The 27607-nt window shown below is 37.3% G+C and overlaps 1 protein-coding gene across 1 annotated transcript in view; it reads right to left on the bottom strand.

Moving 5' to 3' along the window:
• NAALADL2 (N-acetylated alpha-linked acidic dipeptidase like 2) overlaps positions 1 to 27607 on the bottom strand; it is a gene marked incomplete at its 3' end in the record, with an annotated part of 1060707 nt that overhangs the window by 43784 nt on the left and 989316 nt on the right. The window contains exon 13 of the mRNA XM_082654140.1: positions 16211 to 16409. Within this exon, the coding sequence (XP_082510266.1) occupies positions 16211 to 16409 (199 nt within the window). The remainder of the gene's footprint in view (positions 1 to 16210; positions 16410 to 27607) is intronic.

Below are 27607 nucleotides of genomic sequence, written 5' to 3'. Positions count from 1 at the left end.
AGCTCGGTGGTTTATCTGAGATTTTTCTTATTTCCTGAGGTAAGATTGTATTGCTATAAACTTCCCTCTTAGAATTGCTGTTTCTGTGACCCTTAGATTTTGGATCATCGTGCTTTCATTTTCATTTGTGTCTAGGTATTTTTTGATTTCCTCTTTGATTTCTTCAGTGGTCCATTGGTTGTTTAATAGTACATTGTTTAGCCTCCACATGTTTGTGGTTTTTACAGTTTTTTTTCTGGTAGTTGCTTTCTAATCTCATAGCTTTGTGGTCAGAAAAGATGTTTCATATGATTTCAATTTTCTTAAATTTACCAAGGCTTGCTTTGTGGGCCAGCTCTTGATCAATCCTGGAGAATGTTCCATGTGCACTTGAGAAGAATGTGTATTCTGCTGCTTTTGGATGGAATGCTCTATGAATATCAGTTAAGTCCATCTGGACTAATGTGTCATTCAAGGCCTATGTTTCCTTATTGATTTTCTGTCTGAATGATCTGTCCATTGATGAAATGTAGGGTGTTAAAGTCCCCCACTATTATTGTGTTACTGTTGATTTATCCTTGTATGGCTGCTTGGAGAATCTCAATATATAAGGTAAATACTATTTGGGTGCATATATATTAACAATTTTTATATCTTTTTCTTAGATTGATACCTTGCTCATCATGTAGTGTCCTGCTTTGTGTATTGTAACAGTCTTTATGTTAAAGCCTGTTTTTTCTGATATGAGCATTGCTATTCCAGCTTTCTTTTTGTTTCCACTCGCATGGAATATGTTTTTCCAACCCCTCACTTTCAGTCTGTATGTGTCCCTAAGTCTGAAGTGGGTCTCTTGTAGACAGCATATATACGGATCTTGTTTTTGCATCCATTCAACTAGTCTAGTCTTTGTTGGAGCATTTAATCCATTTACTTTTAAGGTAATTATCGATATGTATGTTCTTACTGCCATTTTGTTAATTGTTTTGGATAGGCTTTTATAAGTGTTTTTTCTTCCCTTCCTCTTTTTTTTTCTCATGTGATTTGATGACTAATTTTAGTGTTGTGTTTGGATTCCTTTCTCTTTTGTATGTTGTGTGTCTATTATAGATTTTCGGCTTACAGTTACCATGAGGTTTTGATACAGAAGTCTATATATAAACACGATTGTTTTTAGTTGCTGGTCTTTTAATTTCAAATGTATTTCCAGTGTCCTGAATTTGTGGTCTCCTCTTTGTACAACTGCTGGTTTTGATATCACATTTGTGTGCAGATGATTTCCTACCTTACAGTATACTGTATGTTTGCCTTTACTAGTGAGCTTTTCCATTTATAATTTTCTTGATTCTATTCTAGTTGTGGCCTTTTCTCCCTAGAGAAATTCCTTTAGCATTTGTTGCAAAGCTGGTCTGTCAGTGCTGAATTCTCTTAGCTTTTGCTTGTCTGTAAAGGTTTTGATTTCTCCTTCAAAACTGAATGAAAGCCTTGCTCAGCAGAGTATTCTTTGTTGCAGCTTCTTCCCTTTCATCACTTTAAATATATCGTGCCACTCCTTGCTGGCCTGCAGAGTTTCTGCTGAGAATCTTATAGGAATTCCCTTGTATGTTATTTGTTGCTTTTCCCTTGTTGCTTTTAATATTTTTCCTTTGTCTTTAATAATTTTTGTCAATTTGATTACTGTGTATCTTGGCATGTTCCTCCTTGGGTTTATCCTGCCTGGGACTCCATGCGCTTCCTGGACTTCAGTGACTGTTTCCTTTCCCACGTTGAGGAAGTTTTTAGCTATTATATCTTCAAATATTTTCTCAGGTCTTTCTTTTCTCTCTCTCTCTCTCTCCTCCTTCTGGAACCCCTATACTGAGAATGTTGGTGCATTTAATGCCCCCCACCTCTGAGGAGACACTCTGATACTAGCAAGTAGGTCTGGTCCAGGCTCTTATGAGGTCACTGCTTTTTTCCCTGTGTCCTGGTGTGCAGAAGACCCTGTATGAACCCTCCAAGAGTGGAGTTTCTGTTTCTCCCAGTCCTGTGGAATTAATGCAGTCAAACCCCACTGGCCTTCATAGCCAGATTCTCTGGGAGCTCCTCCTCCCATTGCCAGACCCCCAGGCTGGGGAGCCTGACATGGGGCTCAGAACTTTCACTCCTGTGGGAGAACTCTGTGGTATAATTATTTTCCACTTTGTGGGGTCACCCACCTTGTGGGTATGGGATTTTATTTTATTGCAATTAAGCCCCTCCTACCATCTTGTATGACTTCTTTCTTTGTCTTTCTTTGGATGTAGGATATCTTTTTTGGTAGGTTCCACCTGGTTTTTTTGATTGTTTTTCAGCAGTTAGTTGTGATTTTCATGTTTTCATAAGAAGAGGTGAGCTCACGTCTGTCTATTCGTCCATCTTATCTCTGTCCATGGTAGAGGTATTCTAAATCACTTGAGGAGCTGAGAAAAATCGCCTGAGGGCTGTGGCAGGGGAAGAGGAAGAGTAACCATCAGGAAACCCTTCCAGGATCTTCTCTATCACAAAGGCCTACTCTCCAGAGGAAAGATTTTGTCAAAGAAAGAGCAATACTGCAATATTATCCCAGCTTGGGGAGGGAAATTTCACCCGTCTCCAACCTTCCTATTTCACCACATGATCAGCAATTCCACTCCTAAGTCTTAACCCAAGAAACAAAATCTAAAAGCAAATTGTATGGCAAAAGAGGAAAGGCAATTCAATGAGAAAGAATAGCCTTTTTGACAAATGGTGCCAGCACAAGACATCCACATGCAAAAATAATGAATCTAGACAGTGACCTTATACCTTTCACAAAAATTAATGGGAAATGGATCAGTGACCTAAATATAAAACAAACACCAAACTATAAAACACCTAGAAGACAACATAGGAGAAAAATCTAGGTGACCTTAGGTTTGATGGATTTTTAGATACAACACCACCATAAGCACAATCCATGAAAAAAAAAAAAAGATAAGTTGGATTTAATTAAATTAAAACTTCTGCTCTACAACAGGCATGCTTAAGAAAATATTTGCAATATTCATATCTGATAAAGGATTGGCATCCAAAATATAAAAAGAGCTCTTAAAACTCAATAATAAGAAAACAATTCAATTTAAAAGAAGATAGGGAAAAGATCTGAACAAACAAACACCTCACCAAAGAAGATAGATATACAGATAAAAAGTACATAAAATGATGTTCAAGATCATATATCAATCATTAGAGAATTGAAAATTAAAAAAATATAACAATACTGACGAGAAAATGCTGACAAAGATGTGGAACAACCGAAAACCTTATTTATTGCTAGTGGGATTGCAAAATGGTATAGCCACTTTGGCAGACAGTGTGGCAGTTTCTTGCAAAACTATACATAGGCTTATCATATGATCCAGCAGTTGTGCTCCTTGGTATTCACCCAAATGAATTGAAAATGTACATCCACACAAGAACCTGCCCACAAATGTATGTAAAAGCTTTGTTCATAATTGTGAAAATTTGAAAACAACTAAAATGTCTTTCAACGGGTGAATGGATAAATAAACTGGTACATCTGTGCAATGGAATATTGTTCAGTGATAAAAAGAAATTAATATGGAGGAAACAATTTCAGATTGCTAAGTGATGAGGCCCATATGAAAAAGTTAGATGCTGTATGATTCAAACTGTATGACATTCTAGAAAAGGCAAAACTGTGGACATAGTAAAAAGGCCAGAGGCTCAGGGAGGAGAGGGAAAGATGGAGAGGTGGAGCACAGATTTTTTTAGGGCAGTGATACTGAAATGGTGGATACATGCTATTTATTATACACTTGTCAAAAATCCATAGAATGTAAAAAACAAAAAGTAAACCCTAGCATAAACTGTAGACTCTTTAGTTAATAATGCGTCAATATTGGCTCATCAACTATAACAAACGTACTAAGCTAATGTAAGATGTTAATAATAGGGGAACTATGTGTTGGGAGATGAGGGGACTGTGTGTGTGTATGTGTGTGTGAAGGGTTATATGGGAACTCTCTGTGCTTTCTACTCAATTTTTCTCTAAACCTAAAATATTTTTTACATATATATATTTTAGTGGAGACTGCATAGGTCACTGGGTCATACTGCTTACTCTGCCTTTGCACAGTAATAACTATAGGGAGTTAAAACGAAGCCAACAACAAAACACAGGTGCCACAAGATCTCATCTGCAGATATGCCAGTCCCTTGGAAGCAGTAGAGTAGTACATATTAGAATCACAGTAAAGGAAGGAGGGAGAGAGAAAATTCAGAATACTTAAGGAAATATTGATACATAATCCCCTCCCTACTCAGGGGCAACGATTTAGATTTTACACTGCTGAATCTTGATAGTAGTATTTTTACAATGTTTTGTAGTTTTCAACACACTTTTTCACTTTCACTATCACTATCATGAATAGTCCCTGATCATATATATCATTGCATCTGCTCTCCACTACCTACTAAGCTCAGTACATCTGGAGCCCTTTGCAGCTTTTCATTGCACCATTGCAGTCTATCATTGTGCTCTTTCTTGGTCCCCTCCCTCAGGATTAGAAGAATCTCCCTTGACTGTAGAGGTTGTGAAGCTTAATGCAGTGGATATGCATTGAATCCGATTTTTAGAGCTAGAAGGGACTTAAGATAGAAATTTTTATCAACAGATTATCATACAATTACATGGAAAACCAGAGATACTGAGTGCCTTAACCAACTGGCTGGAGAAATGGGCAGAGAGGAGACTCTTTCCACTACTAAACCATGCTTCATTTGCCTAGCTCTATGCGAACCCTAAAAAAAAAAAAAAATCCCAAAATAAGATTCGAACCTCTTGTTTGCTAAATTCTTCAAATCTTCCTTAATGCCGTCTCCCAAATTTGCTCTTTGCTCTTCATTCCTGACTCCAATGTGCCAAATCATGTTCTCAGCATTCCATACCATTTTTACACCTGTAGTCTCCCTGACTTCCCAACTCCAGGGCACCCTATCTGGAGCACCAGGTAAATCTAACACAAACTTCTTCATGGCTTCTTTTGTGTAAAAAATAACTAAATTCCAAACCTCTCAACAGAGCACTCATGGGACTCTGTAACTTGATTCCTTCCTACCTCTCCATAATCATTAACTAAATAACCATTCAAACAATTCCACTTCCTGTGCTTCACTCCTCAGCACACCACACACAACCTCTACTTTTTGTCTCTCTTCACACTATCCTCCCCTGGTAATGCTCCCTGCCTTAGTCAGTTTGGGCTGCTACAACGGAATGCGGTAGACTGAGTGACTGACTTATAAACAACACACATTTATTTCTCACAGTTCTAGAGGTTGGGAAGTCCAAGATCAAGGTGCAGGTGGATTATGCGTCTGGTGAAGGCTTGCTTCATGGTCTATAGATGGCTCTGTCCTCACATGGCAGTAGGGATGAGGGAGCTCTCAGGGGTCTCTTTTATAAGAGTGCTAATCCCATTAATGAGGGTTCTGCCCTCATGACCTAATTATCTCCGAAAGGTCCCACCTCCAAATATCATCATTAGATCTCAACATACGAATTTTGGGAGGACACAAACGTTCAGTCTATATAGCACTCCCTAATTTACTGGGCATCCTACCATTCCCTCAAGCCCAGATAAATTTCTCCCTTTTCCTATAAATTCTTTATTGAATGCCACAAGGTAATAATTTCTCTGTTCACTAAATCCCAATAGCACTTCTTACCTGTAGCATTCATTGGGCACTTTGCATAAGTGTTCTGGAAACTTATTTGAATTATGATTTATATATTTTACCTCTTGAGTTAGGCTAAATTCCTTGAAGGTAGGGATCTTATATTGCCAGTTTCCATCAGTATGCTGGCACAGAGCAGTGTTCAATGAACATTTATTTATGAGAATGAGAGTCAGGCAGTTTTAGATGTAATATCATAGGACTTGAAATCTTTGAATTTTCTGATGCCAAATAATGGGGAAAATTCTTTCACATATTCCAAAAATAAGATATTTCAGTGTTCAGTGACACTTTTTGTTTTAAGGCAAGTATCCTTTGAGACATGATCCAAATTCCAAATGCAACATTTAGCTTTATACAGTGAACGTCTGTCAACTACTTTCTTAAAAAGCAAATCACATTTGACTTCCTTCTTGTATATTTGATGAGAATTGTCATGACACCATTGGTTTGAAGAGTGAGATTCTTACATGGATAACATCTTTAAAGATTCCTTAACATTAAAAAAAAAAAAAAAGAACACTGTTCACCAAATGTTGTTTTGTACAATGTAATTAACAATTTTATCTTTTCTCCAAATAGTTGTCATAATAAATAATCAATTTTTCCATCTTCCTAAAGTCTATATCATCCTGTCATACTCATCTTTTTTCCTTTGAACATTTCCTCTCCCATAAAGGAAGAGCTTCCAAGAATTGAAGGTAGAAAGTCTACTGCAATTTTGAAATTTTTGTGTCAATAATAATTAGAAATGTGAATTCTCTGCCAAGAAAAAAAATAAAGTAGGATGATTTGTTATATATTTCAGAAATAAATAAAGTAAAAATTCATGACAAGCTTGGAATAAATGTCAGTTAGATAAATCAGAATGAAGTATTTAATCTATCTGTATTGTTGGCATATATGTGAAAATAGAGCCAAGGAGAAGAATGCAAACAAACATGTATTTTTTTCAATAATTAGAGTAATAGTTTAAAATAATGCCAAAATATTGAACCGTAAGCTTTCAACTACAAAGTTTGTTATATGAGTTAGAACATTATCATAATCAACATTTTGGGCCTTGCACACTGGAATACAAGGTATGCTGTAATCATATTATTAACAGGAGAAAATATCACTTGCTTAATCATTGTTAACTCAGAGGAAAACAAATATTTTCTTTTCTACTCCAAATGCATGATAAAGTAAATCGTTGAAGGAATAATAAAGTTTACTATACACGTAACTCAGACCACAGAGAGGTCTCTTGTATTTAGTGCAAGAGCCAAAAAGGGCAAAGGGAGAAAGTTTTATATATTTCATAATATATAAAACTATGTCCTTAATATAGGATACTAATATCTGAATTTTTTATAAACTAGATGTGAAGGAAATATAACTTACATAATATATTCTAAAATATAATTTATCTACTTTGATAAAGACTTTTTAATAATGCTGGATTTAATAATGATGTGGTTTAATTTTTCTCTTTAGCAGTCATTACATCTACCATACACTATATTTTACTAAATTACCTTGTTCATTCTGTTTCCCCATCCCCCCAGCTGGAATATAACCTCATCATGGCAGATGTTTTTAACTTAAGGTGACTCCTTTCTCTGGTGCTTACAAGAGTACCTGGGGCTTACAAAGTGCCTTAAAAGTGTCTGCTGTGATAAATGAATGTTTTCCAAAGTCTTATGATACAGAGTCATAATGTTAAAAAGATGATATAAAATAAAGATTTTAAATGTGAATTTGAGATTAAAATCATGAAGGAAAATCCTCAAATACCAGAAGTCAGAAAAGGGTTTTTATTACAAAAGGGTCTCATTCCATCATCTCATTTTATAGATGCAGAAATTAAAGTGTAGAGAGATCAAGTGATTTGTCAGATCACAGAATTTTGGTACTAAAAGGCATCTTAAACCTCATGTAGCCCAAATATTCAGGTGCTTAGGGCTACTTAGCCTGTTTTAATACCTACAGCGGTAATGAGTTCACCACTCTATAAAAGCATCATACTGTTTTTTTTTTTTTTTTAGTAGGACTTTATTGGAATATAATTGCTTCATAATACTGTGTTAGTTTCTGTTGCACAACAAAGCGAATCAGCCATATGCATACACATGTCCCTATATCCCCTCGCTCTTGAGCCTCCCTCCCATCATCTTCCATATCCCACCCCTCTAGGTCATCACAAAGCACCGAGCTGATTTTGATTTCTCTGTGCTATGCTACTGCTTCCCACCAGCCAACTATTTTACATTCCATAGTGTATATACGTTGACGTTACTTTCACTTCACCCCAGCTTCACCCCCCACCATGTCCTCTAGTCCATTTTCTATGTCTACCTCTTTATTCCTGCCCTGAAACTAGGTTCATCAGTACCTTTTTTTTTTTTAAGAACACAACTTGTTGGAAATTTTTCTCATATGTAATTAAGATTTGTATTCCTGTGATTCAATTCTTTAGTCTTAGTTGTAGCTTTGATCATACACTATATGTGTAGTCCAGGGTGTTATTTGTGTGTGTGTGTGTGTGTGTGTGTGTGTGTGTGTGTGTATTATACATATAACTGATGTGGTGCAAAAGTACCCTTATGAAGAGAGTTCTGGGCCAAATAGTTTTCTTACCTTACTCTTTCTCCAACACCTCTTTGTCTCCCACCTTTTCCCATGATAAACCCTGAACTAGACATATATATATATATATATATATATATATATATATATATATATATAAATAATATATATATGCCTAGTGTGTGTGTGTACACATACATATATCCAAAAAATATATACACACACGTTTTTATTGAATGTTACACGCATACATTATATGTGCATCTGTTACACAAAGAAGTGTATGTTTTTATCTTTTGTGCTTTATACAAAAATCAAATAAAACAAACATTTAAAACAGGTGATCCAAACAAGATGGCAGAGTAGAAGGATGTGAGCTCACCTCTTCTCAAGGAAACACCAAAATCACCATTAACTGGTGAACAACCATTGAAAAAAACCACTGGAACCTACCAAAAAAGATACTGAACATCCAAATACAAAGAAGAAGTCACAACAAGATGGTAGGAGGGGTTCAATCACAATAAAATCAAATCCCATACCACCCAGGTGGGTGACCCGCAAAATGGAAATAAATATATCAAAGACGTTCTACCACAGGAGTGAAAGTTCTGAGCCCCATGTCAGGCTTCTCAGCCTGGGGGTCTGAAAATGGGAGGAGGAACCTCCAGAGAATCTGGCTTTGAAGGCCAGCAGGGTTTGATTGCAAGAATTCCATAGGACTGGGAGAAACAGAAACTCCACTCTTGGAGGGTGCATGCAGGGTCCTGTGCATACCCAGATCCAGGAAAAAAAAAGAAGTGACCACATAAGAGCCTGGGTCAGACCTACCTGCTAGTATTAGAGAGTCTCCTGTGGATGTGGGGGGCAGCTGTGGTTTACTGCGGGGACAAGGACACTGGCAGCGACAGTTCTGGGTAGTACACATTGGTGTGAGCCCTTTTGGAAGCCTCCATTTTCTCACCAAGACTTGGTCCCACACAACAGCCTGTAAGCTCCAGTGCTAGGACACCTCAGGCCAAACAACCAACAGGGCAGGAAAACAGCCCCACTCATCAGCAGACAGGCTGCTTAAAGTCTTCCTGAGGAAAACAAACAGCTGCCTGCTAAACATGCCCCTTGACACGGTCCTTGGCCATGAGGGAAAAGAACCAGCTACAACACCAGTGAGCAGGGACCACTCCCTACAAGCAGGAAGCCTGCACAAGCATCTTAGACAGCTTCATCCACCAGGGAGCACACAGTAGAAGCAACAACTACAACCTGGCAGCCTGTGGAACAGAAACCACAGTCACACAGAAAGTTAGACAAAATGAGATGGCAGAGAAATATCTCCCAGACAAAGCAACAAGACAAAACCCCAGAAGAACAATGAAGTGAAGTGGAGCTAGGCAATCTACCCAAAAAGAATTCAGTGTAATGATAGTAAAGATGATCCAAGATCTCAAAAAAAGAATGGAGGCATGGATCAAGAAGATACAAGAAATGTTTAACAAAGACCTAGATGAACTAATTAACAAACAAACAGAGATGAGCAATACAATAATTGAAATGAAAAACACACTGGAAGGAATCAATAGCAGAATAACTGAGGCAGAAGAATGGGTAAGTGAGCTGGAAGACAGAATGGTGGAAATCACTGCCTCAGAACAGAATAAAGAGAAACGAATGAAAATAAATGAAGACCTCCTAAAAGACCTCTGGGATGACATTAAATGCAAGAACATTTGCATTATAGAGGTCCCAGAAGGAGAAGAGAGAGAGAAAGGAACTGAGAAAATACTTGAAGAGGTAATAGTTAAAAACTTCCCTAACATGGGAAAGAAAACAGTCACCCAAGTCCAGGAAGCCCAGGGAGTCCCAGACAGGATAAACTCAAGGAGGAACACACCAAGACATCTAGTAGTCAAACTGACAAAATTTAAAGACAAAAAATATTAAAAGCAACAAGGGAAAACAACAAATAACATACAAGTGAATTCCCATAAGATTATCAGCAGATTTCTCAGCAGAAACTCTACAGGCAAGCAGGGAGTGGCATGATATATTTAAAGTAATGAAAGGGAAGAAGCTACAACCAAGAATACTCTACCCAGCAAGGCACTCATTCAGTTTTGACAGCAAAATCAAGAGAAAGATTAACAGATAAGAAAGAGCTAAGAGAATTCAGCACCAACAGACCAGCTTTGCAACAAATGCTAAAGGAATTTCTCTAAGCAGAAAAGAAAAGGCCATAATTAGAAACAGAAAATTACAAATGGAAAAGCTCACCAGTAAAGGCAAAAATACAGTAAAGGTAGGAAATCATCTACACACATATATATCAAAACAAGCAATTGTGTGAAGAGGAGAGCACAAATGCAGGACATTGAAAACGCGTTTGAAATTAAAAGAACAGCAACTTAAAACAATCTGTTTATATATAGACTCATATATCAAAACCTTCTGGTAACTGCAAACCAAAAATCTACAATAGATATACACACACAAAAGAAAAAGGAATCCAAACAAACACAACACTAAAGTTAGGCATCAAATCACAAGAGAAGACAACAAAAAACACCTACAAAATCATATCCAAAACAATTAACAAAATGGCAGTAAGAACATACATATCAATAATTACCTTAAACATAAACATCAAATGCCCCAACCCAAAGACATAGACAAGCTGAATGGATACAAAAATAAGACCCATATATATGCTGTCTATAAGAGACCCACTTGAGATCTAGGGACACATACAGACTGAAAGTGAGGTGATGTAAAGTTATTCAGTGCAAATAGAGATCAAAAGAGAGCTGGAATAGCAATGCTCATATTAGAAAAAACAGGCTTTAAAATAAACTGTTACAACACACAAAGAAGGACAGTAGGACACTACATAACAATCAAGGGACCAATCCAAGAAAAAGTTATAACAATTTTAAATATATATGCACACAACATTGGAGCACATCAATATGTAAGGAAAACACTAAGAGCCATAAAAGGAGAAATTGACAGTAACACAATAATGGACTTTAATACCCCACTTTCATCAGTGGACAGATCATCCAGACAGAAAATCAATAAGGAAACACAGGCATTGAATGAGACATTATACCAATTGGAGTTAATTGATATTTATAGAGCATTCCATCCAAAAGCAGCAGAATACACATTTTTCTCAAATGCACATGGAACATTCTCCAGGACTGATCAAGGGCTGGCCCACAAAGCAAGCCTGAGTCAATTTAAGAAAATTGAATCATATGAAGCATCTTTTCCAACCACAAAACTATGAGATTAGAAAGTAACTACCAGAAAATAACTGTAAAAACCACAAACATGTGGAGGCTAAACAATATGCTATTAAACAACCAGTGGATCACTGAAGAAATCAAAGAGGAAATCAAAAAATACCTAGAGACAAATGAAAATGAAAGCACGATGATCCAAAATCTAAGGGTCACAGAAACAGCAATTCTAAGAGGGAAGTTTATAGCAATACAATCTTACCTCAGGAAATAAGAAAAATCTCAGATAAACCACCGAGCTAACTTTACACCTAAAGCAACTAGAAAAGAAGAACAAACAAAACCCAAAGTTGGTAGAAGGAAAGAAATCATAAAGATCAGAGCCAAAATAAATGCAATAGAGACAAAGAAAACAATAGAAAAGATCAATGAAACTAAAAGCTGGTTCTTTAAAGAGATAAACAAAATCAATAAACCTTTAGCCAGACTCATCAAGAAAAAAAGGGAGAGGATACAAATCAATAAAATTAGAAATGAACAAGAAGTTACAACAGACAGCATGGAAATACAAAGGCTCTCATGGAGAGACTACCACAAGCAACTCTTTGCCAATAAAATGGACAACCTGGAAGAAATGGACAAATTCCTAGAAAGGTACAATCTCCCAAGACTGAATCAGGAAGAAATAGAAAATATGAACAGACCAATCACAAGTAATGAAATTGAAACTGTGATGAAAAAACTCCCAGCAAACAAAAGTCCAGGGCCAGATGGCTTCACAGGCAAATTTTATCAAACATTCAGAGAAGAGTTAACATCTATCTTTCTGAAACTGTTCAAAAAAATCACAGAGGACAGAATACTCCCAAACTCATTCTACGAGGCCACCATCACCCTGATATCTAAACCAGACAAAGATACCACAAAAAAGACAATTACAGGCCAATATCACTGATGAACATAGACACAAAAATCCTCAACAAAATACTAGCAAACTGAATCCAACAATACATTAAAAGGATCACACTTCATGATCAAGTGGGATTTATCCCAGGAACACAAGCCTTTTGCAATATCTGCAAATCAATCAGTGTGATACACCACATCAAAAAATGGAAGAATAAAAATAATATGATCATCTCAGTAGATGCAGAAAAAGCTTTTGACAAAATTGAACACCCATTTATGATAAAAACTCTCCAGGAGGTGGGCATAGAGGGAACCTACCTCAACATAATAAGGGCCATGTATGACAAACCCACAGCCAACATCATAGTAAATATTGAAAAGTTGAAAGCATTTCCTCTAAGATCAGGAGCAAGACACAGATGCCCACTCTTGCAACTTTTATTCAATATAGTTTTGGAAGTCCTAGCCACAGCAATCAGAGAACAGAAGGAAATAAAGGGAATCCAAACTGGAAAAAAAGAAGTAAAACTGTCACCTTTTGCAGTTGACATAATATTATACAGAGACAATTCTAAAGATGCTACCAGAAAACTGCTAGAACTCATCAATGAATTTGATAAAGTTGCTGGAGGCAAAATAAATACACAGAAATCTCTTGCATTCCTATACACTAAGAACAAAAGAACAGAAGGAGAAATTAAAGAAACAATCCCCTTTACCATCACATCCAGAAGAATAAAATACCTAGGAATAAACCTACCTGAAGAGGCAAAATATCTATACTCCAAAAACTATAAAACACTAATGAAAGAAATAAAAGATGACACAAACAGATGGAAAGATATACTATGTTCTTGGACTGTCTTGCTCCCTGTCTTCAGACTATACTACAAAGCTACAGTCATCAAAATAGTATGGTACTGGCACCAAAACAGAAATATAGATTAATGGAATAGGATTGAAATTCCAGAAATAAACCCAGGATCTATGGTCAATCAATCTATGACAAATGAGGCAAGACTATACAGTGGAGAAACAACAATTTCTTTAATAAATAGTGGTTGGAGAACTGGACAGCTAAATGTAAAAAAAAAAAAAAAAAAAAAAAAAGAATGAAATTAGAACATTCTTTAACACCATACACAAAAATAAATTCAAAATGGTTTAAAGACCTAAATATAAGACCATATACTATAAAACTCTTACTGGAAAACATAGAACACTCTGACATAAATCACAGCAGTATCTTTTTTCTATCTGTCTTCCAGAATAATGGAAACAAAAAACAAAAATAAACAAATGAGACCTATTTAAACTCAAAAGTTTTTGCACAGCAAGGGAAACCGTAAATAAAACAAAAGACAACCCACAGAAAGGGAGTAAATATTTGCAGACGATGCAACTGATAAGGGATTAATCTCCAAAATTTACAAACAGCTCATGAAGCTCAATATCAAAAAAACAAGCCAGTAAAAGGGGCAGAACACCCAAATAGACATTTCTCCAAAGAAGACATTCAGGTGGGCAAGAGGCACGTGAAAAGATGCTCAACGTCACTAATTATTTGAGAAATGCAAATCAAAATAACAATGATATATCACCTCACATCAGTCAGAATGGCCATCATCAAAAAGTCTACATACAATAAATGTTGGAGTGGGTGTGGAGAAAAGGGAACCCTCCTACGCTGTTGGTGGAAATGTAATTTGGTACAGCCACTATAGAGAACAGTATGGAGGTTCCTTAAGAAACTAAAAACAGAACCAGCATACGATCCAACAATCCAACTGCTGAGTATATATCTAAAGAAAACTATGGTTTGAAAGGATACATGCACCCCATGTTCATTGCATCACTGTTTACAATAGCCAAGACATGGAAGCAACTTAAATGTCCATCAACAGAGGAATGGATAAAGAAGATGTGGTATATATATACAATGGAATATTATTCATCCATTAAAGAGAATGAAATAATGACATTTGGAGCAACATGGATGGACCTGGAGATTATCATACTAAGTGAAATATGACAGAGGAAGACAAATATCATATGATATCGCTTATATGCAGAATCTAAAAAAATGATACAAATGTACTTATTTACAAAACAAACAGACTTACAGACTTAGAGAACAAACTTATGGTTGCTTGGGTGAAGGGTCAGGGGGAGGGATAGATGGTTGTTTTGGATTGACATGTACACACTGCTACATTTAAAATAGATAACCAACAAGGACATAATGTATAGCACAGGGAATGCTGCTCAATACTCTGTAATAACCTAAATTGGTAAAGAACTTGAAAAAGAACAGATACATGTATATGTATAACTGAATCACTTTGCTGTACACCTGAAACTAACACAACATTGTTAATCAACTGTACTCCAACATAAAATAAAAATTTTTTAAAAACAGAAAAAACATTTTTAGTAAAGTGAGAGACAGGACATTCTCTGAAGTCTGCTTTATTATTTTGGCCAGTCATTTAGCCTTTCTGATACCAGTTTCTCCATCTATAAGATGGGGATACTAAGAGTACCTAATCCATTGGCTGTTTTGCCAGGATTAAATTAATTAATGCATGGAGAGTCTTTAACATAGTGCCTGAGACATATTTAGTGGTCAATAAATGTTACTTATTAAAAAAAAAAAAAAACATTTAAAACATGTTATCTTTTAAACTCCATTTTCCCCCTTTGTTTAATTTCTACTATTTCTGGAACCTCAAAAACAAGTACATATTTGTATCATCCTCTAAGAGCCTAAATTGAATCCCTGTTCTATGTGAAAATTGTTTTATTAAAATATCTGTTAAAATTCTTAAAATGTTTTCAGAAATCACTCTATTGTGACCCTCTAACCAAATATGTCTAATCCCCTGATTGTTTCAAGATTCCTGTAAATTCCACTCTCCCCTGAATATTAAACATACTTAACTCCCTCTTAAAATGCAGTTTCTAGAATTAAATCCAATGCTCTAGAAGTGGACTTACTAGGACAGAATAATATAGACATCTCCTGATTCATTCAAGAAAGCGTATTTCTCGCAGTACAACCTATAAATCCATTTGGTTTTTCAGTAGCTATAACACATTTGATTCATATTGACTTTAATTGTAAAAGAAAATCTTAGTCATTTTGTATATGATACTGCTAAACCATTATCATATAGATATAAATTATATCTACAGATAATATCAATATTTACAGGTATAAAGAAAAAGTTTTCTTTATTCTCTATTTATGCAGTTGAACTTTGCTTTGGGGGAGGAGAATGCCCCTCAAATTGTAGATATAGGACTTCCCTGGTAACACAGTGGTTAAGAATTCACTTGCCAATGCAGGGGACACGGGTTCGAGACCTGGTCCGGGAAGATCCCACATGCCGTGGAGCAACTAAGCCTGTGCACCACAGCTACTGAGCCTGTGCTCTAGAGCCCACAAGCCACAACTACTGAAACCGCATGCCACAACTACTGAAGCCTGCACGCCTAGAGCCCATGCTCTGCAACAAGAAGCCAAAGCAAGGAGAAGCCCGCACACCACAATGAAGAGTAGCCCCTGCTTGCTGCAACTAGGGAAAGCCTGTGTGCAGCGATGAAGACCCAATGCCACCATAAATAAATAAATAAATTTGTTTAAAAAATTGTAGATATAATTTCTTCACATTAAAAAAATAGCGTTATGTTCACAGAAGGTACACATTCTGAACATTAAACACAAATATTTCATTGAGAGGCATAAAAATACAAATTTTGAGCACACATCCTACCTGTAAAACCCTGGAGGTGCCCGCTGCACCAGGAAGCTCTTCTCCATGTCTTGGAGAATCTCATTCAGCATCCGCACACGGATGGGAGCTCTTTCCTTGGGGTCATTAGCAGGACGCATCTCATCTGATTGAAAGAGTTCAGCGCTCTCCCGCAGGCGTGAGGCCAGGGCTAGCAGTTGAGGCGTGTTGGGTTGATCACCTGGTAAAGATAAATGGGCCAATCTCAGAAGAGAGAATCTCAAGGGCACAAAGTAAACATTTTATAGTCATGATGTCAAAAGGAAGATTCACCATCAATACTGCTTTTACAATCCTTCCACCAAAAATATTCTGGCTAAATATATTCTACTAAAAGTATTAAATTTATTTACTACTACTACTAATTACTGCTAATAATAATAATACCAGTAAATAGGAACTGATTGTTGAGAGACTGCAATGTTCCTGGCACTGTCAAGCCCTTCACATAATTATCTTATTTAATATTCACCCAACCCTGTATTGGCATGTCCATTTCATAGAAGCTGAGAATTAATTAAGTTAAGCAAACTGCCACAGATCATCAAGCAAGTAAATGACAGGTAAGAATTAGAAGCCTTATCTTTCTGACTCAAAAATTCATGCTCTTAATGGAGTATCCTGTATTTCAAGGAAAAAAAAATTGTAAAATGAATTGTTATCTTCCCTTCTGAGAACATGAGATATGTTACCCTATATTGTTATGTGTCTACTGGGCTCTTTTTACTTTGTAGAGTGTTCCTGTAATTTGAAGTTGAAATATACCTTTGATTTGAAAATACACTAAAAACTATCCTATATAATGTTTATATTGTTTTGTTTTCCTTTTGAGATGATTTTTGTTTGTTGTTTTATTTTTTCTTCTGTTTATGTAACTTACTGTAAGTCATTCTGATATGAATGGTGGTAGCAAAAGGATCACAGGATGTTCCTTTGACTAAGGGAAAGGCTGCATTTGATATTAATTACAGCCATCAGATCCTGGAGCCAGATGACTTGAGTTCAAATTCCTGCTCTACCACTTAGTAGCTGTGTGATGTTGGGAAAGTTACTGAGCCTTAGTGTCCTTATCTGTGAAATGAACATAATAATAGCACCTGCTTTATAAATTTGTTAATGAGAGTTAAATGATTAATATTTCTAAAGTACTCCCCTACAGTTAGTCAGTTCCTAGCTGGTGTTCAAACTTAATACCTTGTTTAAAAAGCATTCTTTTGTCATATCACGAGGGGGCCTTCCATCATCATCGTCTTCCAGGTAGCTGCACCATTAGATGCAGTCTTTGGATGAGGCGACAGTCAGTGGTATCATTCTCAGACTAGGTACAACTGACTCCAACAAGGTCAGCACTACACTAGGGAGGATTACTTCAAGTCAAGGTAATGAGATGCACATGGACCTGGTAAATCTCAGCTGGAAATCCTGAGAGCATGGCATTAAGATAAACAGGTGGAGGATTGAAAAGAGGCCTTATGGGACCTTCACTTAGGAAAGTTTCGGCAAAAGGGAAACGTCACAAAGGAACTCTTTCTTTAAATGAAGTCTAAGGGTAAGGGTCACCAACTCCCAAAACACCTGGTCTTTGTGAAAATGCAGATTCCCAGACATGCTGAATTTCTCTAGGGTCCAGGAATCACAATTTCAACATACTACTCAGATTATTCCTTACATCTTAAAGTTTAAGAAGCACTGTAGAGAGGTTATGTGCTAAGAAGATGAAAACTAGTTTAGAATTATAACTGTGGTATAAAATACGTCTGTCATAGAACTACTGACCTTTCATATAGGGATCTTTATTTTCTGTCACCTTCATTTGATGGGGATGATTTTATATGTCAGTTTCATTATATCCCAGCATAGTTCTGACACTCAATAATTGTTTACTGTTTACTGAATAAACAAAGTAGATTCAATAACATATTTTTAGAAAAAATACAATAAAAAATGAAAACTATGTAAATAAATAAATGGTTTTTATGAGGGCTGCAAAGAGAGAGCCTTCTTTGTAGTGCTCTGTTCACTGAAATTAACAAAATGAATAAAATCAATGTAGGAGTTCACAGGGTTTTGGTATTTTGATGTTTTCATTAGTAATTTTGTTTGATTTCACAACAAAACTTGAGGGTGCAAGAAGCGGTATTTCTGCTCATTGAGAAAATCTAGCCTCTTAAATGATAATAATAATGACATTTTATGAAAGTATGGTTTATCTTATTATGGTTAACCAAATTTAATATATGGAAAACTTACAGAAAATATCTTTTTGCACAAGGAAAGAATAAGATGGATAAGGCACATTTGGATGACACTAGAATTGAAAGACTGAACAATGGAAAAAGCAAGTTCAACATCCTTAAGAGTCTTCCATTTAAAAAAGAAAAATCTCTTCAGATCTAACATACACTACAGAATTGAAGACATTACCACTAAATCAAGTGAGACAAATTGTACCATTTACCTTATTTAGCTTTAAATGAATTTATCTTTCATGATGGTGTGGGTGGACAAAATTGACAGCTTTAGGAACTGGCTGGTTCCAGAAAGGATCCTGATAATGGAAACCTGCCACCACAGCATACCCTATGCATTACTTCAAGGATATGAGGTTACAGATTGAAAAGTAGCTTTACTTCTAATGTTCACACAATCATTTTGATATATAACTGATGTTCCAAAGATTCCTAATAGCCATTTCCATGACCCAAGTGATTGTCCCTTTGTGATCCTTAGGATAACTACTAGAATGTCAGCTCTGTGAGGGAAGAGATTTTTGTTTGTTTCATTCACCACCATTTCCCCAGCACATAAAACTATGCCTGGCAAATCATTTACTGAGTGAATGTGTGAATTATGTACTGTGATCATAGCATCATAGCATCTGCAATATTTTTAGCCTTATCTCTCCTTTCCTTGACTGAAAAGAACCCCATAAGATCAGAAAATATGTTTTCTCTCTCTTTTTATCTCCGTATCCTAGCACAATACCTGATATACGGTAGCCATTTACTAAATATCTTATCGAGTATATGTTGAATTATAAGATAATGTCTTATTTGGGATACATGATTATATTAAATTACACCTAAAAAATCACTCAGGGAGATGTTTAGTTCATGATGAGCATCAACAAATGTTATTTCCTTTACTTTCTTGCTAAATATCAATACTAGCTGCAGTCAAAAGGGAAAAAAAATTTAAAAGAACGTATTTTAGGGTAATGATAGGTTATATTAAACTAAACTGAATTAAAATATGTCCTACCAATAATACTACCCCCAAACTAAGAATATGTAAAACATTATTTAAGGCACAGTGAATGTCAGAAAACAGAGAACTAATTGAGGCTCTTAACAGTTCAGTTTTAATGAATAATAAGTCCATTTGACCAAAGAACATCAACTGGAAGATAGAGATTTCTCTCAAAGAGGGTAAATACAATTATCTTGAAGGCATACATAGTACATGGAGTCTAAAGACCAAGGACTTGTTATCCAAAACCATAAGAACCTGGTTTACTTAGTCATTATCAATGTGGACTTGAGCAGAGTACATAATACTGATCTTCTGTAGCTTCCTAGGGGAAAATGGTCATTTTACTTTCTAAGCATTTAAATCACTATATAAACACAAGCTACCATTATCAGAGCACGTAAACTAAACACAAATTAGTACCAACTCATTTGCTAAAGGCATACAAAAAATACTGTAATGGCTTTACTAACGATTTTATTCTCAGAGACATTATTTCTTATCACTTCCTCCAAATAATGGCCCCCCACAACTGTATCACACTTCTCCCCATATACACTTTAATGAAGATTTCCAATTTTATTTTGCAGTGCCTGTGAATCTGGAGGCAGTTTTTCCGTGTGCTGGCATCTCAAACCTCTGAAGAACAAGGAAAGGGGTAATATAAAGGGTAAAAGAACTAGGGAACGAACAAGATGATGGAATAGTAGTAGGATGTGAAGCTCACCTCCCACAAATATATCAAAAATACATCTACATGTGGAACAATTCTAACAGAATATCTACAGGATGCTGACAGAAGACCTCAGACTGCTGAAAGATCAAGAAAATCTCCATGTAACTGGGTAGGAAAAAAGAAAAAAAGGAAAGTGAGAAAGGAATTGGGTCAGGACTTGAGCCCCTGGGAGGGAGGTGTGAAAGAGGAAAGGTTTCTGCACCAGGGGAAGTTTCCTCACTAGCAGGGAGATCAGCCGGGACAGAAGGTGAGCTTTAGAGCCTCAGAGGAGAGCATAGCAGTTGGTTTGTGGTAGCCAGAGCTGAGGGAGAACTGCACAGGTGGTCACTGCTGCCACCCTGCACTCCCCAGCCTGATGCATGTCCACCAGTGCTGGTGGGGGCTGGGGGCTGGAACTTGGGCTTCAGGGATCAGAACTGGGGAGAGGACTGGGGTTGGTTGTGTGGAGATAGACTAAGGGGGCTGGAATCTAGTGCAACTGTGGTTGGGGGAGTACTCAGAGGAAGCCTGGGCTGCTTAGAGACCAGTCATCATTGTTTGGGGGGTGCGCGAGGGGAGGAGCTGGGCACAGATTGTAGCCTTTTCCCCTGTGCACATGCTCGCAGAGGGCAGGACACTGCCTGCATGGGCTTCAGGGGCTGTCGTGAGATGCCACTGCCACTTGCCCAAACACGAGGAGTGGTCGTGGGCCCCTGCACCTCCCCCTCAGACCCCAGGAATGTTCATGAGCCACTGCTGCCAACCTTGCAGACACCAGGAGTGGTTGCAAGCTGCCTCCACTCCCATCGTGTGCTCCAGGGGCATGCCTGAACCACCACCACTGAGAATCCCAAGACCAGGCACCAGTCACCACATCTGCACACCCCTATCAAGGGGATAATGACCAGTACATGCTGAGGAAAAAGGCGACATGTATCCATATTAAAAACAGTCTTCACACCAAATATACTAAACCCACACAAGCTACACAGGGGTGCCCCCAAATGTAAATAGCCCTTCAAGACCACAGTAGATAATTGTTTCTCCTAAACTCACAGAGTAAGAGAAATACAAGTAAAATGAAGAAACAGAGGAACCACGCCCAGTTAAAAGACCAAGAGTATTCCTCTGAAAGAACAAATGAAACAGAACTCTTCAGTCTAATAGACACCAATTTCAAAAAGGAGACAATGAAAATACTGAAAGAATTAAGAAAGCCTAGACAAAAATACAGAGTATTGTAAAAAGGAGCTAGAAATTATAAAGAGGAACCAAGAAAAATTAGAAAACTCATTTGCAGAGATGAAAGCTGAGCTAAAGGCAATGAATAGCAGAATGAATAATGCAGAACAAAAAAGTGACCTGGAAGATAGAATAATGGAAATCACCCAATCAGTACAGAAGACAGAAAGCCAAATTAAAGAAAAAAAGAGAAAGCAATGTAAGAGACCTATAGGATAATATAAAGCATGCCAAACAAACAAAATAGGGATTCCAGAAGGGGAAGAAAGAGAAAAGGGGATTGAAAATGTATTTAAAGAAATTATGGTTGAAAACTCCCCAAACCTAAAGAAGGAAACAGATATCCAAGTACAGGAAGCACAGAGAATCCCAAGCAAGATAAACCCAAACAGACCTACACCACGACATATTATATTAAAAATGGCAAAAGTTAAATATAAAGAGAGGATTCTAAAGGGAGCAAGAGCAAAACAAAGAGTTAATTACAAGGGAACCCCATAAGGCTGTCAGCTGATTTCTCCTCAGAAATGTTGCAGGCCAGAAGGGAATGGTAAGATATATTCAAAGTCCTAAAAGGGAAAACTCTGCAACCTAGTATAGTCTATCCAGCAAGATTATCATTTTGAATAGAGGGAGAGAGAAAGAATTTCTCAGACAAGCAAAAACTAAAACAATACAGCAATACTAAACCTATCCTAAAGGAAATATTGAAAGGTCTTCTCTAAATACAAAAGAAGTAAGAATCTATAGGAAAGAGAAAATTACAACTGGAAAATAAATCACTTAAATATGCCAGTACACAGATTAAAAAAAAAATTAAAAATTTTCTGTGAAACTGATGATAACAACAATGAAAAGCAAAAAAGATTAACATGAAGATGTAAAAGAGGACAACAAAATCATAAAATGTGGGGGAGGAGAGTAAGAATATGTAGATGTTTTTTCCTAGAATGTGGTTGAGCCAGTATGACTACTTGTCTAAGGCAAGTAGATAAAGGAAGGGGATAACATACTTGAAAAACAGGGCAACCACAAATCAAAAACATACAACAGATTGGCTAAAACCAAAAGGAAGAGAATATAAGTATAATAAAAAAGAAAATCATCAAACCACAAAAAGAAAAAGAAAAGGACAAAGAAGAAATATAAAATCAATGGGAAAACAAGGTTTAAAATGACAATAGGTACATAACTATCAATAATTACCTTAAATGTCAATGGACTAAATGTTCCAATCAAAAGACACAGAGTGGCAGACTGGATAAAAGAATAAGAGCCTACTGTATGATGCCTACAAGAGACCCACTTTAGGGCAAAGGAGACACATAAATTGAAAGTCAGCGTGTGGAAAAAGATACTTCATGCAAACGGAAATAACAAGAAAGTGGGGGTCGCAATACTCACATCAGACAAAATAGACTTTAAAACAAAGGCCGTAAAGAAAGACAAAGGACACTATATAATAATAAAAGCATCAATACAAGAAGAGAATTTTACACTTGTCAATATATATGCACCTAATATAGGAGCACCCAAATACATAAAATACTAACAGACATAAAGGGAGGAATTGACAGGAATACAATAATAGTTGCAGACAGAGAATCAAGAAGGCAACAAAGATCCTAAATGATACAGCAGAACAGATAGATGTAATTGATATTTTCAGGACATTACATGCAAAGAAAACCCCAGAATACACATTCTTTTCAAGTACACATGGAACATTTTCTAGGACTGACCACATACTAGGGAACCAAATAAGCCTCAACAAATTTAAAAGTATAGAAATTATCTCAAGCATCTTTTCTGACCACAACAGCATGAAACTAGAAATTAACCACAGAAAAAGAAACAAGAAAAAAACTATTACATGGAGACTAAATAACATGCTACAAAAAAAATTAAAAAAAGGTCAATGATGAACTCAAAGAGGAAATCTAAAAATACCTTGAGACAAAAGACAATGAGGGGAGGAGCTTCAAGATGGCAGAAGAGTGAGATGTGGAGATCACCTTCGTCCCCACAAATACATCAGAAATACATCTACATGTGGAACAACTCCTAAAGAACACCAACTGAACACTGGCAGAAGACCTCAGACCTCCCAAAACGCAAGAAACTCCCCATGTACCTGGGTAGGGCAAAAGAAAAAAGAAAATATAGAGACAAAGGAATAGGGATGGAACCTGCACCAGTGGGAGGGAGCTGTGAAGGAGGAAAGGTTTCCACACACTAGGAAGCCCGTTCGTGGGTGGAGACTGCGGATGGCGGAGGGGGGAAGCTTCGGAGCCGTAGAGGAGAGCACAACAATGGGGGTTCAGAGGGCAAAGCTGAGATTCCCACCAGCGCTCACCAGCCCGAGAGGCTTGTCTGCTCATCCACTGGGGCGGGCGGGGGATGGGAGCTGAGGCTCGGGCTTCAGAGGTCGGATCCCAGGGAGAGGACTGGGGTTGGCTGTGCGAACACATCCTGAAGGGGGCTAGTGCACCACAGCTAGCTGGGAGGGAGTCTGGGAAAAAGTCTGGAGCTGCCAAAGAGGCAAGAGACTTCTCCTTGCCTCTTTGTTTCCAGGTGTGCAAGGAGAGGGGATAAAGAGCGCTGCTTAAAGGAGCTCCAGAGACGGGCGCGAGCCACGACTATCAGAGCGGACCCCAGAGATGGGCATGAGATGCTAAGGCTGCCGCTGCAGCCACCAAGAAGCCTGTGTGCAAGCACAGGTCACTATCCACAACTCCCCTCCTGGGAGCCTGTGCAGCCCGCCACTGTCAGGGTCCTGTGATTCAGGGACAACTTCCCTGGGAGAACACATGGTGCGGCTCAGGCTGGTGTAACGTCACGCCGGTCTCTACCACCGCATGATCACCCCGCATCCGTACCCCTCCCTCCCCCTGGCCTGAGTGAGCCAGAGACCCTGAATCAGCTGCTTCCTTAACCCCATCTTGTTAGAGTGAAGAACAGACACCCGCAGGTGACCTACATGCAGAGGCAGGTCCAAATCCAAAGCTGAACGCTGGGAGCTGTGCGAACAAAGAGGAGAAAGGGAAATCTCTCCCAGCAGCCTCAGGAGCAGCGTATTAAATCTCCACAATCAACTTGATGTACCCTGCATCTGTGGAATACCTGAATAGACAATGAATCATCCCATATTGAGGAGGTGGACTTTGGGAGCAATGATATATATATATTTTTTTCCCCTTTTTCTCTTTTTCTAAGTGTGTATATGTATGCTTCTGTGTGTGATTTTGTCTGTATAGCTTTGCTTTTACCATTTGTCCTAGGGTTCTGTCTGTTCTTCTTCTAATTATTTTAAAAAACATTTTTCTTAATTATTTTTTACTTTTTATTTTAATAACTTTATTTTACTTTATTTTATTTTATTTTATCTTCTTCTTTCCTTCTTTCTTTTTCCTCCCTTTTATTCTAAGGTGTGTGGAGGACAGGCTCTTGGTGCTCCAACCAGGCGTCAGGGCTGTGCCTCTGGTTGCAAGAGCCAAGTTCAGGACACTGGACCACAAGAGACCTCCCAGCTCCATGTAATATCAAACGGCAAAAATCTCCCAGAGATCTCCATCTCAAAGCGTAGACACAGCTCCACTCAACGACCAGCAAACTACAGTGCTGGACACCCTATTCCAAACAACTAGCAAGACAGGAACACAAGCCTATCCATTAGTACAGAGGCTGCCTAAAATCATAATAAGGCCACAGACACCTTAAAACACACCACCAGATGCAGTCCTGCCCACCAGAAAGAAAAGATCCAGCTTCATCCACCAGAACACAGGTACTAGTCCCCTCCACCAGGAAGCCTACACAACCCACTGAACCAACCTTAGCCAGTGGGGACAGACACCAAAAACAATGGGAACTAAGAGCCTGCAGCCTGTGAAAAGGAGACCCCAAACACAGTAAGATAAGCAAAATGAGAAGACAGAGGAACACACAGCAGATGAAGGAGCAAGGCAAAAACCCACCAGACTTAACAAATGAAGAGGAAATAGGCAGTCTACCTGAAAAAGAATTCAGAATAATGATAGTAAAGATGATCCAAAATCTTGGAACTAGAATGGAGAAAATACAAGAAACGTTTAAAAAGGACCTAGAAGAACTAAAGAGCAAAAACACAGTGATGAACAATACAATTAATGAAATTAAATATTCTCTAGAAGGGATCAATAGCAGAATAACTGAGGCAGAATAACGGATAAGTGACCTGGAAGATAAAATAGTGGAAATAACTACTGCAGAGCAGAATAAGGAACAAAGAATTAAAAGAATTGAGGACAGCCTCAGAGACCACTGGGACAACATTAAATGCACCAACATTCGAATTATAGGGGTCCCAGAAGAAGAAAAGAAAAAGAAGGGACTGAGAAAATATTTGAAGAGATTATAGTTGAAAACTTCCCTAATATGGGAAAGGAAATAGTTAATCAAGTCCAGGAAGCACAGAGAGTCCCATACAGGATAAATTCAAGGACAAGACACATATTAAACAAACTATCAAAAATTAAATACAAAGAACAAATATTAAAAGAAGCAAGGGAAAAATAACACATAAGGGAATACTGATAAGGTTAACAGCTGATCTTTCAGCAGAAACTGCAAGCCAGAATGGAGTGGCAGCACATATTTAAAGTGATGAAGAAGTAAAACCTACAACCAACATTACTCTACCCAGCCAAGGATCTCATTCAGATCTGATGGAGAAATCAAAAGCTTTACAGACAAGCAAAAGCTAAGAGAATTCAGCACCACCAAACCAGATTTACAACAAATGCTAAAGGAACTTCTCTAGGCAGAAAACACAAGAGAAGGGAAAGACCTACAAAAATAAACCCAAAACAAGAAAATGGAAATAGGAACGTACATATCGCTAATTACCTTAAATGTAAATGGATTAAATGCTCCCATCATAAGATATATATATTGGCTGAATGGACACAAAAACAAGACCCGTATATATGCTGTCTACGAGAGATCCACTTCAGACCTAGGGACACATACAGACTGAAAGTGAGGGGATGCAAAAAGATATTCCATGCAAATGAAAATAAGAAGAAAGCAGGAGTAGCAATTCTCATATCAGAAAAAATAGACTTTAACACAAAGACTATTACAAGAGACAAAGGACACTACATAATGATCAAGGGATCAATCCAAGAAGAAGATATAACAATTATAAATATTTATGCACCCAACATAGGAGCACCTCAATACATAAAGCAGATACTAACAGCCATAAAAGGGGAAATCGACAGTAACACAATAATAGTAGGGGACTTTAACACCCCATTCTCACCAATGGACAGATCATCCAAAATGAAAATAAATAAGGAAACACAAGCTTTAAATGATACATTAAACAAGATGGACTTAATTGATATTTATAGGACATTCCATCCAAAAACAACAGAATACACATTCTTCTCAAGAGCTCATGGAACATTCTCTAGGATAGATCATATCTTGGGTCACAAATAAAGCCTTGGTAAATTTAAGAAAATTGAAATCATATCAAATATATTTTCCGACCACAATGCTATGAGACTAGATATCATTTACAGGAAAAATATCTGTAAGAAATACAAACACATGGAGGCTAAACCACACACTAATTAATAACCAAGAAATCACTGAATAAATCAAAGAGGAAATCAAAAAATACCTAGAAAAAATGAAAATGAATACACGATGACCCAAAACCTATGGGTTGCAGCAAAAGCAGTTCTAAGAGGTAAGTTTATAGGAATACAATCCTACCTTAAAAAACAAGAAATATCTCAAATAAACAACCTAACCTTACACCAAAAGCAGTTAGAGAAAGAAGAACAAAAAACCCCAAAGTTAGCAGAAGGAAAGAAATCATAAAGATCAGATCAGAAATAAATGAAAAAGAAATGAAGGAAACAATAGCAAAGATCAATAAAACTAAAAGCTGGTTCTTTGAGAAGATAAACAAAATTGATAAAACATTAGCCAGACTTATGAAGAAAAAAAGGGAGAAGACTCAAATAAATAGAATTAGAAATGAAAAAGGAGAAATAACAACTGTCACTGCAGAACTACAAAGGATCATGAGAGATTACTACAAACAACTATATGCCAATAAAATGGACAACCTGGAATAAATGGACAAAGTCTTAGAAATTCACAACCTTCTGAGACTG

Source organism: Grampus griseus, assembly GCF_964374135.1.
Source record: "Grampus griseus genome assembly, chromosome: 5".
In the NCBI taxonomy this organism is placed as follows: Eukaryota; Metazoa; Chordata; class Mammalia; order Artiodactyla; family Delphinidae; genus Grampus; species Grampus griseus.
This window is presented reverse-complemented; position numbering and strand designations above follow the sequence as displayed.